Raw genomic sequence first — 19,803 nt, forward strand, 5'->3', positions numbered from 1 at the left:
GGAGGAGAGGAGGTGGTAGTTGTCTTGTCGTGGTAGCAAGTGTTGTCTTAACGACTTGTTCGTGATGAGAGCGGCTGAGTTTTTTGACATCCATTAAGTTCTCGATGCCAACGAGAAAGGATGCTGGTGAGAAGGGAAGGCACGAAGGAGAGCATAGTTGATGCGCTTCTGCAATGACAATCTCAATAGTGCTACCCATTGCAGCTCCTCCTCGTCCTCCCTAATCGTATCAGCGTTCATGCTTACGTGAAGCTCTTTCTCCTGATCAATCTGATTTCGAAGTACTAGCTCTCATCGAAAGCCTCCATTGTTTCTCTCTCTGGAAAACTCAAATATGGAAGAGAAGATGATTGCTTTAGTTGTTTATTTTTTAAAATAAAATAAATATAGTAATCATTTTTAGTCATCATTATATTAATTAATTATTTTAAAATTCAAATATTAATGAAATACTAACATTTGCTTACAAAATTCAAAAGAAAGGATTAGAATGAAGCACTTTAAAAACTTAAGTATAAGAGTGTGAAACTTTTAAAACTTAATCTATCAAAACGAAACGAAACAATTGTAAAACATAATGAACAAGTTACATTATGCCTTATCAATAAATAACATTCTTGTTGTGTAGGGCTCCTGAGCCATAATTTATAAGTTTTTACTCTCCAAAACAAATGTTAACTATGAGTTATTAAATGGAGACAAAACAAATGTTAACTATGAGTTATTAAATGGAGAGAAAAGGTTAATTTTAAACCATACAATTTTGAGCTTAACACAAACACATTTACCGAGAGAAGGATTCCTAATTCTGATTGTAATAAATAAATATAGTGAAGGAATGGGTTTTCAGATGCTTAGCAGCATAAATATTGCTTTTCATTCCTTCTAGAAAAATAATGGCCTACTCAATCTTATCACCAATTAAGAATCTGGATAACTTATCAGAGGAATCAAATTTGGATGAGAGGCATGGGAGAAAGGAAAAGAAACAGAAACTGAAGTATCTCAGAAAATTTACTCATCATTTCTTATTTGAATTCCCTGTGTAAATTTATTCATAATAATGGAATGAAACCAGGTGATTTAATATTTCTGGCAGAACACCTTAAACCTCCAATGGTACAGCAGACTCAAGTTTCAAACGGTTTAATCGAACAGTTCCAAGAATGTACTCTGGCAGCTCCGCCTCTTCTTTTGCCTGCAAGTATAGCATCAGTTAATATCTGAACTACTTGAGAATTGAGTTGCATAAGTTGATGAACATTTAGACTTTTAGAAGTGAATGCACTAGCAGTTGATGTAAAAGAATCCTCGAGGAGTTTATTCCTAATAAAAAGAAACTTGTAGAAATTGAAGATTTTCCTCAATTGCTTATTTCATTTGAAAGGGATGTTAATATAATCAGCTCACTGCTTTTTCTTAGTAGAAATATACAGTTTTGCAAACCTCTTTCTCTCAGTTTTTCCTTATATGTGATTATGGTGTATGTGTTTTTTAAAAAGGGCTAAGCCATCTTTAGCACAAATCAAAAGTAGTATGCCTGTGTGTATGTGACATTGACAAAAGAATAATATACTTTAGAAAGAGAAAATCCACCCGAGAGGATAAGAAATCCAATCCCTTCGCACATTCTTAACGGAATTTTCCTTTAACAAACATGAGTATGACACGAAATAGAACCAAATCTTATCTCATAATAAAAGTATTAAAGACACCCTTCAACTTAAGAGCATCCCTCCCAAACCAAATTCACCGGAGAATTGCATAAATAGCAGAGTCACATAAAATGGCTTCATTATTTTTGCCAAAAATCAAGTCTACAGTCTACACCAAAAGGAACAAAGAAAGATGACACTAAGAGGATAGTTTGTCCAGAAATTTTATGAACAGAAAGGCACAAACCTCTATCAAAATTGCAAGGTCAACAACTAAACTCGTAACATATCCCAGGACAAAGCCAATGACACTCCTGGCTACAGAAGATGATCCAATGTCCACATCAATCTGTATAATACAGAAAATTACCACGAAACCTTAAATTAAGCTGAGATTATCTATATTTTAACTAACATGCTGTTCTCTTTTTGCATTTGAATGATTGCATTCAGGGAGTAGATAGGATACATAAATTAGCATATTATTGCATACAATACTAACTAACATAATCATCAGACCTATAACAATAACCCAAACTCATCCTCCCCCAGATGTCCTATTGAAAGTTTTATATTAAAAAGAGTGAGCTAGTGTTACTACTGTGACAAATAAGGAGAATTTTCTGAATTGGCTTGAGTGAGAATTTCACCCAGCAGTATGTTTCAATTTAAAGGTACGCAGGTTACAAAGATAATAAATGACAAGTACAATTTAAAATAGAGAAATTAAGATAACACTATTTGCCATGATACGTTGAACTTATTCTACTTGAATATTAATATTGGTTCAATTTCCAACACTACAGTATATTTTTGTCATGAAGGATTAAAGATGAGAAAATGTTCAGGAGTGAGTGACTACAAAGTAACCATTACTGTGAAACTGTGTATTTGTGCGTGCGTGCATGTCTTGGTTCAAAATAGAGTCGGTTTTTAAGGCGGAAATTGGGATAGAGTAAGGAAATGAGAGATGTATGCGAACTGCATAATCCCCATATACAATGTAATTATAAAATTGCATAAGAACTTCATAACAAACAAGATCAAACGATTAGCATAGAAAAATGCAATATTCTGAAACTATAATTAATTCGAGTCAAGAGAACAGGTAACAGTATCCATGATATAGTATACATCGAAATAAGGCAGAGATTTCACTTCAAAAGTTTTTCCATTACACTTGAGGATCAACAGAAACGAAGTTTTACTTCTTAACTTGATATTCCAATGACACTAAACTAAATCAATTATCATCATCTAACATGAGTAGTCAAAAGGGAAAAAATGCTAAGGAAGCACATTACCTCCAAAAAATTATCTTGTCTAAAGTATTTACAAGTCACAGCTTTTCCTAAGAGGCAAGCTTTGGTTCCTACAGCTCTCTTGACCATCCAATATCCCTGTATCAATTTGAAAACTATTAGCTGACAAATGCTATCAGTCATCAAATAGGGCATATATATAACACTTCATTTAGGATCTCACACCTCAACTATACTTGGAATAAGTTTGAATCTTGAGTCTCGAAATGCATCACTTCCATCAACAAACTTAGCTAACAAAGAATTTTTATTTATCGGTCTGTCAGCTGCATAATATAGAACCAGACTGTAGTTTGGTTTAGCAGGAACCTGAATTTGATGACAAACAAAAAAGAAGTCTTTATTGAGAAACTGATCTGTGGCATTAATAAATTCTCCAATGTAACACTTATATCTATATACATAAACCACAGATGATGAACCCTTGAGCCGTTGAGATCTGATATTGTGGATTTCAGAGATTGACTAATTAAAAGACAAAGTACATATTACAGAGTATTCGGGATTTTAATCAAATAACTTCTCAGCTTTGAGCATCACATTCATGCTTCCTAAGTTAAAAAAGAAAGCCAGTGAAACCTTCCAATTTATTCCTCGGTCAAAGTTGGTAGCCTAGACAATGTACTAGTAGTAAAGTTACTTAATTCTTCATTCAATCTCAAAAGCAATAATATGCTGGCAGCAGACTTTTCCAAACTAGGTATAACCAGAAAGAGGATGAGAGTTGAGGCAAGCTGAAGAATCACTTGGTCAATAATGTTAAACGTAAGGCAAGGATCAAGCATAAATTTATCCTTAATTGTTTTTATACTTCTTTAATTTCTCTTTTTGGACTCTTTTATTAATAACCAAAAATAGAAAATAATAATAAAATTGCTACATGACCTCTTATAGATTAAAACTCTGGGAGCTTGAAACTTGGGAAGCAATTACCTGAGACTAAATACTTTAATAGAATTGTCAATATAAAATGGAGAGTAGCATCCAGGGGGGCAACTATGCTTTGATACCATTTCAAAGAATCACTGGATAATCAAGACCTAAGAGTGGTTTTTAACTATTCACCCTTACAAATTTGGTTTGAACATAATTCAACCCCAAAAGTTAGCTCATAAGGTGAGGGTTGTCTCACATTTTATATACACTATTTTTGTCATATCATTAGTTAATGTGAGATCTCCAACACCCCCTTCACACCAAGGACTGAGCATCTTGAGTGTGAAGTTTACAAGACGGGAAATTTGTGGGTTATTTGATAAAAGCCTGATAATGAGTGGCTAATAGACCCAAAAACAAGTACTAGGATAAGCTTTGGAATCATCTTACAATTTGGGTTCGAGCCTAATTCAACCCCAAAAGTTAACTCATGAGGTGAGGGTTGCCTCCCATTTATATATACTATTTTGATTATATCACTATTCACTAGTCAATGTTGAATCTCTAACATTCACACATTTAATAACCTTAATTTTCCCTAATTTGTGTATGCCAAAGACAAAAACAGTAACATCCATACCTGGAGATTAATGACAAGGATAAATGGAAGCTTTTTCCCGGCTTCTGACTGAAGTTCAAAAGGAAAATATTAGACCGTATAAATAATTTCAAGCACATAAGCTTTAGCATGTACCGGACTAAAAGATTCAAAAAGCAACAGCATTATTTAGAATTTTGCAGAAAAGATATGGCTTTCTGGGGGGATCTAGAACCACCTCAAATAGCAGGAGGGAAAAAAATGAGAAGGTTTGATAAACAAAAGAGTAGCCAAGGATAAACAAAGAAGCACAATCATACAGGAGATATATGATATGTTTACTAAATCGCAAAAACTGCAAAACTATACCAAAATAATCTTAGAAACTCAGTGTCAACAAATTTTTTACAAAACAATGACAAACTGAACGATGATGTATAAACTATAAAGCTCCATTGGAATGATGATTTAATGAAGCTTTGATATCAATGTCATTTATCTTGTATTTCATTTCCAAGAGATCTAACATGTGCAGAAGTAATAGCATGAGAACTTAAAAACCTTGAGTTAATTGACGGTTTAGCAAAAACATTTTCTGTTGTAACAGTCCCACATTATTTGAAGTGTAATCTTTTAATCATTGTAAATTAGGACTGATTTACAGTTTTGTCATATTGTTAAGCATATTTTTAGGAAAACAAATATGTAGCCTTATATATATTGAAAAACCTTGTACATGTCAGTATAAAATAATATTCAGAAATTTTTAAACTTTTTAAGTTTTCTTAATTAACATGTCAAAAGCAAATTGAGCATCTTCCCCCCAACCCTATTTTACAATAATCAATACAAATATTAAAAGATATAAAACATTGGAAATTGATATTACCTGAACCAGACATTTAGGGTGAAGGGAAATTCTATCTGCGGATTTATCAACTGTAAACCAATCAACTGCTATAAGCTTGAGAAGAGGATCTCCTCCAACTACCTGCATGACAAATTTCATGTCCATGACAATTTGATTGACCCATAAAATCAGATGTGAGGGATCAATCCCACTATATGCAAAGCATATACTAGAAGGAAGAAGCCTCACACTGCCAGCGTGGCAGTTAAGTGATGATAATTCTGTCAGGAGAGCTGGATTTTAGGGTAAAGAGGGGGGGGGGGGGGGCAGAAAGTGAGAGAAGGCTTGCGAATTGTGACTTTAGAGAGGGGGAGTAGGGTCTTTCTCTGGTAGGAGCTGAGGCTGTGGTTGACGTGAATGTAATTTTCTTTCATTAATAAAAGAATTGATTCTTTTCTTTTTAGTTTCCTATCACATTCAGCCAAAACAATATAAAGCAAGATATACTTTATAATTATGCAAAAGTGGATTGAGATCTTCGCTGAAAATGCAGTTCTACAATTGAGAAATATTGACTTCTGAATTTGCAAAAAACAAAAAAAAAGTGGCAGTTCAAATGATCAATATGCCGAAAACCCTTAATATCCCCCCATTGCAGGGGAAACTTGAAGGACATTGAAGCATATGCACACCACTGCAGCATTGCTTTTCGTCTAAGTTAAAGAAAAGATTTGTTGTCCTGTTACTCTATAATTAAATGATTTAAATAGTCAACTAACCTTAGAACTATCTTTAAGATAATTCTTTCCTCTAATCATAAATCCTTTTCCGCTAGGAGAAGCCCAACAGTTTGTGTCATTATCATCCTTTCCTTTGCACAAAGAACCATGCAAGTCACTTGGAATTGTGATATGAGTTACATGAGGATCCAGTTCTTCAGTTAGATCAGGAGCTGTGTTCAGTAACCAAATATATTAGATTATAATTCTGAATGAAATAAAGAAGCTATATGTAACTATAGCAAGTTACTCACAAGAGAAAGAATGCTTTATTCATTTTTACCATTACTAGTTTTCTTTTACTCTTGTAGATTAGATATATAAATTGTACTGTACAGGTTAATCATGAACTAACTCGCTTAAGCTGTCATGTGAAAGCACATGAATAATTTTATATCTAAAAAATCCTCTCATGCGCGCCCTTTAAAGGCCTAACCCTCACCTTCTGCTAAAATTTACTTACATATAGAAGATTGGGGGTAATAAGGATTGAACTCTAGACTACTTGCATGGTTATTGAGGCTTTGATATCAAGTCATAAATCAACTCTTTCAAAAGCTAAAGCTGTTAGATAAAAGTAAGTGAATGGGTATATATCTAATAAGTAGGCTTAATTGAACTTTTAGCCCCTATGTATAGTACTTGGGTAATTTTAGTTCCCCACCTCATGATTGTGGTGACGTAGAGTTGAAGTGAAGACAAGAGGCATTGACATAGGTCCTACTTTTAATTGCTTGATTTTGGTCCCCATATTTTTAAAATTTGTGATATGATATTGGTCCCTACATTAACTTGACATTGAACATTTAGGAAAAGCAAAAAATGTTAATTATTAGACTTGAACCCATAACCACAAGAGTGTGGACAATAAAATCAATACACCACCTAGTGCATTTGATACATATGATATAACTATTATATATAGATTTCTTGAGGGAAATTTGGAGTGGAAACACCAACAAGCCTTATGTTGTTTTTGTAGAAAAAAATTTCAATTAAAAACAAATTATTTGAACTCTAAGATAAATATTTTTATACTTAATATTATCAGCAAAAATTTTAAGTATTGTTTAAATAAATTAAAAAATAAATTTGTTCAAAGTTCTTGTTGGCTGATCAATTTTTCCTGACTTGTTAAAGGATAATAATTTCATCCCTCCGAGCATATGTACTCCTTCCATTAAAATCATGATGGGTGCCGTGTATTTTTTTATATTTTAATTTTTTTGAGATAAAAATAAGAGAAAACTGTTTAATTAAGAATAATAACTGTCAAAGGAGTAAGTACTACAGGAGTACATAAAGTTTACTCTTCTAAAGGTGTTTTTGAGTCCATTCTCAGTGTTCGATGAGTGGTCACAGTTCTTGTTGAATAAGCAAATGTTTATTGGAATTGTTGAGTAGAGCATCAAAGAGAAAGTTATTATAGTTTCACCTCATTTCCCCCCACCAAATAACAAGAAGCAAAGGAAAAGCTGACCTGCAGTTCGCTTCAAAGCTAAGGTTGTGATTGCCCATGAAATATTCTTTAGTTTGACTCTTGGCTCCTGATAAATTGGATAAGGTGATTAAACTAGGGAACTTAACAAAATGAACATGTTTTCATCATTTCAACTCAGTCACACAAATGCACAGTCATTTCTGTTGTATACTATTTTTATAACAGATAGGTAGAATCAGGAAAACCTGCAGAACAAGCTTCTGATCATCATCACTTTCTTCGTCTGATGTTGATGAATCAGCAGTAATTGCATCATAAAACTCATCCTGCATTTCATCCTCATATTCAGCACTAGAAATAGAAGCATCAGACAATTTGGAATGAACAATTGTGGTGCCATTTTCATGGTGGAGTGCAGGATTGGCTGCAATGTATTCCTTCAGACCTGAAACATTATTTAGCAAAATATATTAAATGCCTCTGGAATGGTATTCACTCCAAATAAGAACTTAATTTGATCAAGACTTGAGAATTTCAACAAAAGAGGCCAATTTAAACTACCTAGATGTAGTACAATACTAAAAATACTTAACCTGACACTTGGCACAATAGTGCATATGGAATGCTCCTCTCAAATTTTGAGCTCTTGTTGTTCTTCCATTGACACCAGGATGAAGAGTGTATCTCTAAAGTGTGGGTCACTAAACATCTTGGGCTCTTTGATGCCATAGATGTGTTCAAATTTCTAATCTCCCACGAAGATGCTGAAGCCAAAATACAACACATACAGAGATAAAATTAGTCAATGACCAAAAATACAAAAATCAATGGTCATATTTTCTTTCTTCTAATCAGTTGCCAGAGAGTTCTGAAATTAAAGGAACAGTGACAGTTCCCATCAAAGAGAAATCAACACACTCTCCACCATTGGGTGAAATTAAAGTGGATACTACTAAATAGTAAATACCACCAACCACCACTAGTCAATTCCTAGGATTTAACACAAAAAATTGTTATCTTACGATTAACTTTTGCACGTCGATATCCAGATCTTTGAGGCTTTTTCTTATGTATAGCTGGAAATTGCAAGATAGCTGTATGAATTAAACACACAATATTTCAGCATATATTGTCTGAGTAAGTTGAAATACAACATGATGCTCATTGTATACAGCATATTTCCATACCATAGTCATACATTGATAACATGCACACTGGGATGTACAGATTTTAGTACTACTTGTACTGTTTATATATATATATATATATATATATATATATACTTTTGCTGATAAAAAAAACATGATGCTCATATAAATCAAGGTTACAACAACTACCATAACAATACCAAACTTCTGCATTAAAAAAATACAATATGGTTTCATAATTAAAAAATATGGATACAATGCACATAATTAAAGAAATTTAATTTCTGAAGCATTATTTCTGTTTGATAAGTATTATTATGTAAAAATTTCAGTCTTCAGCAAGTAAATGAAGTACACAATACTACAATACTAGCAATGAAAGTAAATGAAATAATTCTTGACCGTGACAAAAGTTCCAAGCACGTGATCACAATAACCATAGTCTTACTGTATGTTCCATCTTGTCCCCGAAACCATTGCCTAGAGAAGACAAAATCCTGCTTTGAGTGCCACCTGGGTTAAAAGGCAATTCAATGAACATTATAAAAAGTAAAACATGATTAAGTAACAATAATTTGTGTAAAACTTGCTTTATGTTCATTGATGAAAAAAATAACTAATAAGGCCATGGGAGAGAAGACAGAGATGTCATGAAACTGTAGTTATTTGGCAACTAAAATTTTATCACTAATAACTATAGAATGGACTGACAAACACACACACCAAATAAATTAGCACATGTCTAACATGAAGAATTTAGCAGAATGAGAGCCAAAGTCAATAGGAAAATCAAACTAGCCAAGCATGCAATTTCTATGATTGAAAAAGTCGACACAAATGAGAAATCTCTATCATTGAAAAAATCCACACAATGAATTTTCCAGAACAGAGAATATCATTACAGCAATCCAGTTGTTACAATGTTATAACTTTTGAAATTTGAAAAGGTTAACATCAATAGATTACCGGGATAGATACTTAGAATCATATGTCCCATAAACAACATCGTAGTGTCCATCATAAGAATCTATCAGTTCCAAGTCACACATCAATGTATCCCACCTGCAAAAAATAAACATAAAAGAGACTAATTTCCCCAATATGTTATCAAGACACTCAAGCACCTTTTATAGGAAACTTACTCGTATCTTTTCTGTTGTTCAGTGCTCAAAATCACTTCAAAAACAGTATCTGCAGTTGCATCAATAACACCAACAGACTTTGCAAGAACACCCTTACCATTCTACAAAGCACAAAAAAAGTCAAAGCAGAAATCATACTTATTTATCTGTCCTATCATAATGAACTAAAGCACCAATCTCAATTGTTGTAAATGTAACATAAAATAGGAGAGAAGCCATACAGCAAGCATATACAAACATTTAGATATTAGCAAAACTAATGAATCAATAACATGATGATTTATTATGAAAAGAAAAGGTTTTGGGTTGCAAAGAAAAACACAAGGTCTTTATTGACAGGACTTTCTTGTTAACATAATGGGAAAATGATAGCCATTTGATTTACCATATAAAGGACAGCAGCACACATAAAGGTGTCCTTTCAGATTTTACCAATACAACAACAACAAAGCCTTATCCCACTAGGTGAGGTCGGCTACATGGACCACATGACACCATTCAACACAATTAAAAACCAAAATTTCAGAAATATTATTTTTTAGCATGAAATCTCCCTTGATGATTTCTTCCAACGTCCTTTTTGAGGGAGATACCAATAAAAACAACCTCGTGAAAATATTATGACATTACTAGTACAGGTACGAGCAGATACCAATATACAATTACTTGAAAAACTCTCAATGTCAGCCACAAATTCATAATAGGAAGAAAAGAAAACATGTTAACTATTCTGGAAGCAAAAAAATTGGAGTTTCATAATGGCAAAAACATCTTTCTAATTAAATCAGCGACAACTTCAATAGTGATAAGGAATACTGGAATTTTAACAGACCAACCAAGCACTTGAATCTCAAAGCAGAAATGAATATTTGAGGGAGAACAGCTGCACATATGAACTAACTCCTGAAATAGAAAACCATCCCTTGAATTTCCTTAAGCACTATCAAAATATTCCTATGTTTTTGGTAATGAGGTCCATTTGATTTACTAAAATAAGTTAAAAATATTGTTCCTGGTAACTAGCAACCAATGCTATAACTATAACTATAAGTAACAGATGGAGGTACACACACCCATGCACCAGAAGAAATTTGTGTGATGCAAGGTTAGGGATATAGTTGCTACTACAGTTCAATTTATTCCAAGTCTTTTTTGCTGGTACTGTTAACTGTGCACTGTTAGTATTTTCAGTTAACTGTTAGTTTCTGTTAGAGATGTCATTCACTCTCTCTCTTCTCTCTCAGCTGAACTCTATCAAGCAACTCACTTTACAATCACATGTTAACACAGAAACAAGTCTTGGGTAATAAATGAATCAGCAACGCGACAAGTATTATACTCTAACAACTCATGTCGACATGAATGAAAAGCTAAATAGTTTTCAAGAAATAAGTTAATAATCAGTATTGCCCAGGTCTTCCCCCACCCAAAGAAGTGAATTGTATAAGGATAGATTCAGAAACCTTGTGATCAGAAACATCCTCAAAAATTCTAATACCTGAAACCACAAACAAAAAACATCTAGATGTATTAGGGTAGATTCAACTATAATTTTTTCTATCGAAACAAATATAAATAAGAATTACAAGCAGGAAAAACCATAAGTAAAAGCATAATTGTTTGTATTAAAAGAGTTTGACAGTTAAATCATGCAAAAAAAAAGGGCAAAGCGTACAACACTACTCAAGTTGCTTTACCCCAAATAAATCAATGATTCTCTTCCTTTGTAGAGTTTCCTTTACCACTCTTTTACTTTTTCCTGATAAATAAAACATTTCTAATTCTATACAGTAATAGACTACAAGACGTGAGGATTATACCCTTCAAAATTTTCTCCCCTGACAACATGATTTGATTACCATACAGTCCAATTATTAGTCCAAAGGACTCTGGCCTCCACATCATCCTCCTCTATTCAAACCCAGAAGTAGATGCTATCATTAAAGGGCCTTTAGTTACATCCTCAACAACCTAGAGTTACTCAAAAAAGGGGGTCTTTATTACATTTTTGGATCCTTTGGATTAATTTTTTTTATCAAGATTAACTTAAGAAATCACATAAAGGGAAAGGGTATTACGCTATCAGAGCAGAAAAACGCTGCCTTGTAATAGGCAGCAAAATAGTGCATGACAGAAGAAAAATACCAGCCATAGTAAGAACACATTTCCATTGATGTGCTTCAACTGCATCTCCACTGTCCCCTGCAAACCCCTCTGGCCTAACAGCCAACTTTGATGATTGTCGTAACAGTTTCTCTGGGCCTTTCAGAAAGAAAAGGAAAGAGTAAGTTAACTAGTAATAAAAAGAGAGAAGCATATAAGATAATAAAAAAATGCTAATGCACAACCCCACCATAATTATAGAAATTGGAAACATGCGATTCCTTGCAAAAACACTACAACCATTGATTTAGAATCATGCTTTCACAACTATTACTCCACAAATCTCATTCATATCAATACCATAAAATTTGATTCCTTTTGAAATAGGAAATAAAATAGTCTTTTAAGGCCTTACATGGGTACAACAACGCTGAGAAATTGGACAAGGTATGAAGCGACTAGAAATGAGATAATGAGGCACAATACAAAGCTTTTGAGGAGTTTTATCCAAATCTTGAGATAAAGAATGGAAAACATAAGATATTTAAGCTTGCATAAAATAGGGAAAGGAAATCAAGAGATTTAGACCAAGTAAGATGTATTAAGGATGAAGAAATACAGGGTATCATTTGACTTAGTTATTTAATGTGATTTTCAGATGTAAGAAAATGTCAAAATGAGTGGAGGAGGAGCATTTTGGTTTCTATATATAAGAACAAGGAAGATGTTAAGAACTGAATGAACTACATAGGGATTAAACTTATGAAGGAAGCCTTTTAAAAGGCAGACTTGGATTGGAGGAAGGAAGAAAGGAACTATTTCAAAAAAAATTGTGTTAGTCTAGGAGGGGTTCTATCAAGTTCCAGCTTCACTATAGGTAGCAAGAAAAAGTCTTTTGTGTCTAGGCCCTTGATCCTACACGAAAGTTAATAACACAATATTATAAAATGATGGGAAAACTAATGAATATGTCACACATGGGATATAAGTTGGGTGGTTAAAATAGAGAAAGCAATCAAGGGTTATTTGTGACCACAAAATACCTATCAAACTCAAAGGGGTGTTTTATCATAATGTTATATGACCATCTATACTTTGGTAGTGAATGTTAAAGGGTTAGCAAGAGAAAAAAATGAGAAGGAAAAATGAGTATGTTAAAATGAATGTGTAACCACACAAAAAAGGACAGGATACAAAATGATAGTATACAAAGAGTAATTGGTACGACATATCGAATCAGTTAAGGTGGTTTGGACATATGCAAAGAAGGTCAGTAGAGGCACCAATGAAAAAAAGACACAATTTTTAACCTGTAAAAAGGGATAAAGGGAGACCAAGAAGGATATTAGAAGATATTATTAAAATGGATCTCGTGATAAAAAATATCCTTAAAAATTTGTTTTTAACATAGCCCAATGACATTGTGTAATCCATGTAGCCAACCTCCCTAACGAGATAAGGCTATTGTTATTGTGTGATAACTGTTAATTATGAGTATATTTTGGGTGTTAAATTATAAAGGAATTTGTAATTTTTCTCTTCTAATTTTTTCTTTTTGAGCAAATAATTGTTAAATTAACATCATTTAAATTTTTGTGCAGAGAATATTAAAAGTAATGGATTTATGAAGGTTAGTGAGTAAAATAAAGCCCACAAAAGCAAGCTAATTGAGGAAAGCAGGGTTAATTAAGGAAAGCAAGCTAATTAAGGAAAGAAGACTAACTAAGAAAAACAGGGCTAATTATAGAAAAAAGACTAATTGAGAAAAACAGAGCTAATTAAGGTAAGAAGAATAATTAAGGAATGTAAATACGGGATTAGTGCAACAAACCGCTAATATGCACCTATAAAAGAAGAAGAGAGAAGAAGGAAAAGACACACAGGAATTCCAAGAAAATACAATTCCTTATAGAAGGCAAAGGCCAGAAGAAGGAGAAGCAAGCATTGAGAATCATTCCTTCCCTCCATTCCCTTTCTTATTTTTTCCCCCTTCACTAAATATTTTCATCTTGCAATTGTAAAGTCTCTATGACAATGAGAGGCTAAACCCTCTTTGTTGGGAACTTGACAGCCAACTACTTTTGATGTATTTCTCTTCCTATCTATTTATGAATATTACATTTGCATTATCTTTTCCTGTGCTTAATATTATTGTTTGTGGCTTGATCACCCACCCATTTACATGGTAAGTTTTAGGGGTAGCATTGTAAAACGTTATTTTCTAATACAACTGAAAAATGATATCTAAATAAAGTCATCACTAGGGATAGGTTGATATTTATTTAGCATGTTATACATCTTTATTCTTAATGCAATTTATTATTTTAGCTCTGCAAAGGGATTTGAGAGAGAAAATAGATAAATTAGGCTATTTCATGCGGGAGATAAAGTTAGAGTATACTAATAGATACAGGTATAAATCGAAATAATTATAAATAGAAAAAAATCATTAACATTACATCAAAGGGTAGCTTTGGTAGGCTAAGTTTTCAATATTTTCATCTTCTAAATTTTCTTTTACAATAATATTGGATTTTCTCATCTTTTTTGTCCTTAATTAATTCATGTTTAATTCTTTTTCTTGTTTGATTTAATTTTTAGCAATTTAATTTTTTGTTTTCTACTGTCTTTTTCAAATTTTTTTCTTAATTAAATATTCATCTACCTAAGTACAAACAAAGTCCTCGTGGATACGATACTCGAACTTTCATTTTAACTTTAATACTTGAGACGAATTGGTGTACTTGTCAATCCATTAACATTGTGGTTTTCAAATAGGAAAGAAAATAGATGCTCCATTGTACTCTCCTAAGATGCATAACACGTAGAATATGTAGCCCAATAAAATCAATTAACCATGTTAACGCCTCAAAAGCACTCCATGATGAATATTATTGAACATACTTCTTTTGTACCTTGGCCAATTCTTATAAGCTTCCTCAACCCATGGGCATATCGTCTGACTCTAGGTCGATGTCCTTCAAGATTGATCCTTCCATAACATAAAGAGTGATGATATATATTAACTTGTGTCAAATCATCTAATACAAGGACAACCTCTTAGACAGAACAGAACACCCAATGGTGATCCCACAACAACTGTGCAGGTCTTTCATTAAGCATAACTCACATATATATATCATAGACAGTAATATCTAGCCGTAAGCAGTGTCTTGAAAGTATTTAAAAGTAAACTATTCTTCTTCTTAGATTTTATAAGAAAAAAATAATGGGAAAAAAGAAGAAAAAGAGAGATGATTTCAAGGACCAAAAGCATTGGAACCCCCTGCTAATATGTATAATACAACACAACTAATCAGTATGGCCAACAAGACTATTCAAATGATGTTATTCAATCAGACTTTAATGTACATGTGCGTTTCAAAAGGGGAGAAGCATACTCGGCCTCCATGTTTAGTTTGTCTCTGGCACTAACTCCTCTTGACAGCTCATACTCAGCCTACAAAGAGCATATACCTAGTAAATTAAAACCATTCACAAATGATGTCAAATACCATATAGCTTTATGACATCCCAATTCTTTCAGATAGCAAACATCTACTCCTGTATTCTTTACATAAAGGGAAACCTACGCTTGAAATTTCATAATAAGAACTCCAATCCTAAGAACTCCAATCCAAACCCCCCCCCCCCCCCCCAGAACTAAACTTTCAATCTCAATCAGGCTTGGGTTGTAACAATAACTAAAACCAATAATAAACACAATGCTCTCACATTATAAACACAACCTTCCCATGGTTTTTTCATACCTGTTGCTTGGCCTGATCAAATGCTTCCATCCATCCCCTGGCATCCCCAGCTGTGGCGCAAGCAATCTTGAAGAAAATGCACATGAAAAAGAAACTTATTTCTATTATACTTAAAAAGAAAGGAAAAATTATAACAGCCATGCCATTTAGGGGTTCATTAATTCTAAATTAATAAGCTCTGCAATACAGACACAGATGCAGATAAATTTGCATGCTAGTGCAATTGTTGAATCAAGAAACTACATTGAACCTTTCAAGCCAAATATTTGAGGGACAGTTTATGACTTTATGTTATAAAGTTTAATTCTGGGAACTTGGTTAAGCATTTTGATGACACTGCCCACAACAAGTGTGGCAACAAATGCTTACAATGAAATGAAGGGGGAGTTCCAAATAAGGAACTCCAGTTGAAAATATTTATTTTGAAGGAAAAATAATAACTTGAAGAACTACTTTTATCAAGAGCTCCTCCTGCTTTGGATTTTCCCCATAGATTCAATTGTATGCTGGGGGATTGGGCACTTTTTTGTTAAGATCACAAGGTGTGCGACCAATCCCCTCCCACTCAGGCATCGGCTTGGCCTAGGCCACAAGGTGCTTCAAATGAGTTCTGAACCCCAGCACAGGCCACTCTTCATGGTTTTGGGATCTTGCAATTATTGCTTTTTTTTTTTGCTGTTAGACTTGTTAAAAAGCATGCTGCATGGCATGTAGACAGGTGTAGTTTTCAATCAACTACCAAGTATCAGCAGTTATTGGAATAAGCAATACAAAAACATAACTTACTTCTCCCTTTTTGGTCTCATCTAATCGATTGTAAAACCGTAAAACATAAAGATCCTGGGGAAGAAAACAGAAAAAATTTAGCTCCCATTAAATTTAGAACGCAACAAAACATGTATGCACACTCAAAACATAAGATATTATGCATCAAACCTCAGAGAATATTCCATTAAAACTACTGCACAATCAGTTTAATTTCATAAATACAAGTATTTTACCCCATTGTTGACCTTTCGACGACCTAGCTCCTCCACCATTAGCGTGGGTCCTACAATTCCCTGCCTGATGGGTTTCTGCACGGAGAAAACTTTTAACATTAACTATTTTATTATTGAAAAAACAGAGATAAAAACTCCTTGTCAAAAAAAAAACGAGATAAAAAAATAAAGGCCAAGGAGAAACGGAAAATTAGTAAGTGAAATGGCACTATTACCCACATTTGAAAAAAAATAATAAAATTATTTACAAATTATTGAAACTAACAAGTATGCATGCCCAATTAAATATAACTGATTCACAACAAATATTTTCTTTTAAAGACAAAAATGTAAGGAAAAGCCAATGAGCCTTGGCCCTTAAGCTCAACCGTTTAATATTTTAACCTTGCCAGTTGAGTCTTTCTTAAAAAGGTTATCTATATGTTCTACTTGGGTAAAGTTGAAGAAGATTAGTTCGGATCACGATTCGGGTTTTGGGACCACAGATCTAAGATAGAGCAGTGTTACAAAAACTCTTGCTCCTATTTGTTTCTGCAGCACCTTCAGCACAAAAGAAACTAAACTAAAAAGCATTCGATGCAAATTCAACTTGAATCGTAAATTCCTTCCGATGATAATTAGCTAAATACTGCATCGATAAGCCTTCGAGCCTGCTTGCGAACTCTATTTCCAATTACTTCTTTCAAGTTTCAGCAAACCGAACGTAGCACAATCCTCAATCACGTAAGCAACATTCGTATGTAACATCTCCGTTCTACCACCGAAACTATAAATCAATTAATCAAACTACAAAACTCTCAGTTCTTGATCCAAAATTAATCTAAAATTCAAATCAGCATCAACAACATTCATCGTAAGAAGCAACTGATTTCATTTTTACATGAAAGCAAAAAGAGTATTATCAGATTACTTGATTTTGACGGAAAATGTAAAAGAAGGTTAGAAGAAGAAGGAAGCATACGAGGCCAGGGTTATCGTGAGGATCACGCTTGTACATGGAGACATACTTTCCCCTAATGAAGAGGAATCGGAGATGACAGTACTCATGGCCAATGGAATTCACTCCCAAATGATAAACCCACCCAGAGTACTCAAATATCCCTCCTCCTCCAGCTCCTCCGCTGTCCTCGCTTCGTTCCGAACCTCCGCTTCCGGACTTGTTCAGCTCCGAACCTGTTGCTACGGCGTCCATCTCTGTCACACTACACACCACACACCGCACCCTCAATTATCGGATTCTTCTCCCTTTCCTTGTTTCGCTATCATTATTATGCCATTGCCTTGATGTCTCCGGTTAAGCAATTAATCACACAGTTGTGTTGGGTAAGCTCAGTGGGTCCCACTTTACGTTGGGGATTGTGAGGTACGAGCTTCTATAGGTTGAGCTGACCGTCAAAGTTTTGTCACATTGCGAGTTGGATGCTGCCACGTTAACACCTATAAGCTTTTCCTTTTTCTGCTAGCAGTGCTTTGTTAGTCAGCGTCTGAGTAATTAATTGCCTTGCCATGTTGAATGAATACTTTATTAAAGGAAACTAAAAGCAACCCCAATTGCCAAATTCAAATAAGCAAATGAATAAAGTATATACTTCTTCGTTAAGGAATACTTCAATTGTAACTATTTTTTTGTTTTTTATATTTTATTATTATACTCTTAAAATTATTTGTAAATTATATTTTTTGAGAGAATTCTAAATAATATTGAAAGATTTTAAAATGTTGCTTTATAATTATTTACCACTGTTATTTGGAAATTTATTTAATTGTAAATTTGGATTTCTTTTTTGTATATTGTGCAAGCAATTTTAAATTTAAATAAAATATATATTTTTTAGAAGAAAATATATAAGTATATTAAAAATAAAGAGGATTGTAGAATTTTTTATTGTTGATATTGATAGTGAATTTTGAATTTTGATTATATTAAATATGGATAAATTAAATAGTTGACATTTGAAATTAATGAAGCAATTAAGAAATAAATTACTAAAATCAGCAACCATAGTCTTTATTAATAAAAGTATGGTCAAATTTAAAATTTTAAAATATAAATCAGAATCTTTTTTTGAAAAACCTAAATTAGAATTGCAATTAATTAAGATTACAATAATCTAAACATTATAAAGGTACTTAGTCAAACACTAAACAAATACTATCTTCAAAAAACTTGTTAGCAACATAAAAAAATAGTGATCAAATTAATAACATTTAGGGATATTCATGAGATATACACCTTATTTGATATTTGACAAACTCAAATCTAACAAGCTGTAATTGATAAATTACACAAGCTTTTTAATCTAAAGTGTATCAAATATTTCCAGTCATACCCGACCTATTGGATTGCAAAAATTATGAGATTTATACCTTTTCTGATATTTGAAATATGAAAAGAAACTTAAAGATAATGATTTGATCTCTTACCAAATCAAATTAGATTCTTCAGGATTTTGAAAAATAAACTCTCTATATTTCTAATCCTATTTATGAAAGCATTTTCATTGAAACAAGTAATCAAGACCAAGAGAGTAAAAAATAATAATTAATATTGGAGGCGTTTGTTTCACGAAATTTTATTACATTTGCAGGAATGCTATTTCTAGGAATATAACATGGGAATATCATTGCTGAGTATTTTTTAAAAATTATATTTCTTTTTTACGTTTTAATATTCCTAGGAATAAGTTTTTAAAATTCAAAATAATTTAAATAAAAAAGAAGTTACATGTGTATTGGAAAATAAAATTTTACATTTCCATGGAAATATCACTTTTTCACTCCTCTTCATGAAAATATAAGTACAAGAAAGCATGATAAAAAAAAGGAAATTATAACATTCCCAAGAATCAATCATACCCGAGAATTTTTTTTTAAAAAAAAACTTGTATACACATGAGAGTATATATTTTTGGAAATTCATCAAGATTTCATGAAATAATCAAGATTTTGTAAAATAAATGTTCCCGTTAGATCATCAAAGTATTCTTTGTTGAGAAAAAAATAGTGTCTAAGCTTCAATTTGTGCAATCCTTGTTTCTTAATAAATGAAAGTAAAATATGCATCTTGATTATAAAAAAAAATGTTATAAATTATTTATGATACGGTTAAGACTTAATA

General features: G+C 32.8%; 1 protein-coding gene across 2 annotated transcripts; it reads right to left on the reverse strand.

Moving 5' to 3' along the window:
• Positions 1-843: 843 nt before the first annotated feature.
• Positions 844-18,076, reverse strand: LOC114375974 (protein ENHANCED DISEASE RESISTANCE 2-like). 2 transcript variants are annotated; one of them, XM_028333854.1, is made up of 22 exons: positions 17,647-18,073; positions 16,686-16,760; positions 16,471-16,524; positions 15,685-15,750; positions 15,316-15,374; positions 14,830-14,906; positions 11,957-12,073; positions 11,275-11,309; positions 9,812-9,912; positions 9,636-9,731; positions 9,118-9,182; positions 8,544-8,615; positions 8,115-8,285; positions 7,767-7,966; positions 7,561-7,627; positions 6,081-6,253; positions 5,341-5,442; positions 4,494-4,541; positions 3,143-3,286; positions 2,960-3,055; positions 1,903-2,004; positions 844-1,198 (listed from the first exon to the last, which is right to left on the reverse strand). In XM_028333854.1, exons 1-22 carry the CDS (start codon positions 17,875-17,877, stop codon positions 1,106-1,108), a joined length of 2,244 nt encoding a protein of 747 aa, XP_028189655.1. In that variant the 5' UTR covers positions 17,878-18,073; the 3' UTR covers positions 844-1,105. The 2 variants fall into 2 exon arrangements, with proteins under 2 accessions (XP_028189655.1, XP_028189656.1); XM_028333855.1 differs by lacking the exon at positions 8,544-8,615 and having other exon boundaries at positions 17,647-18,076.
• Between the last annotated feature and the right edge of the window lie 1,727 nt (positions 18,077-19,803).

Source organism: Glycine soja, chromosome 11 (genome assembly GCF_004193775.1).
Source record: "Glycine soja cultivar W05 chromosome 11, ASM419377v2, whole genome shotgun sequence".
In the NCBI taxonomy this organism is placed as follows: domain Eukaryota; kingdom Viridiplantae; phylum Streptophyta; class Magnoliopsida; order Fabales; family Fabaceae; genus Glycine; species Glycine soja.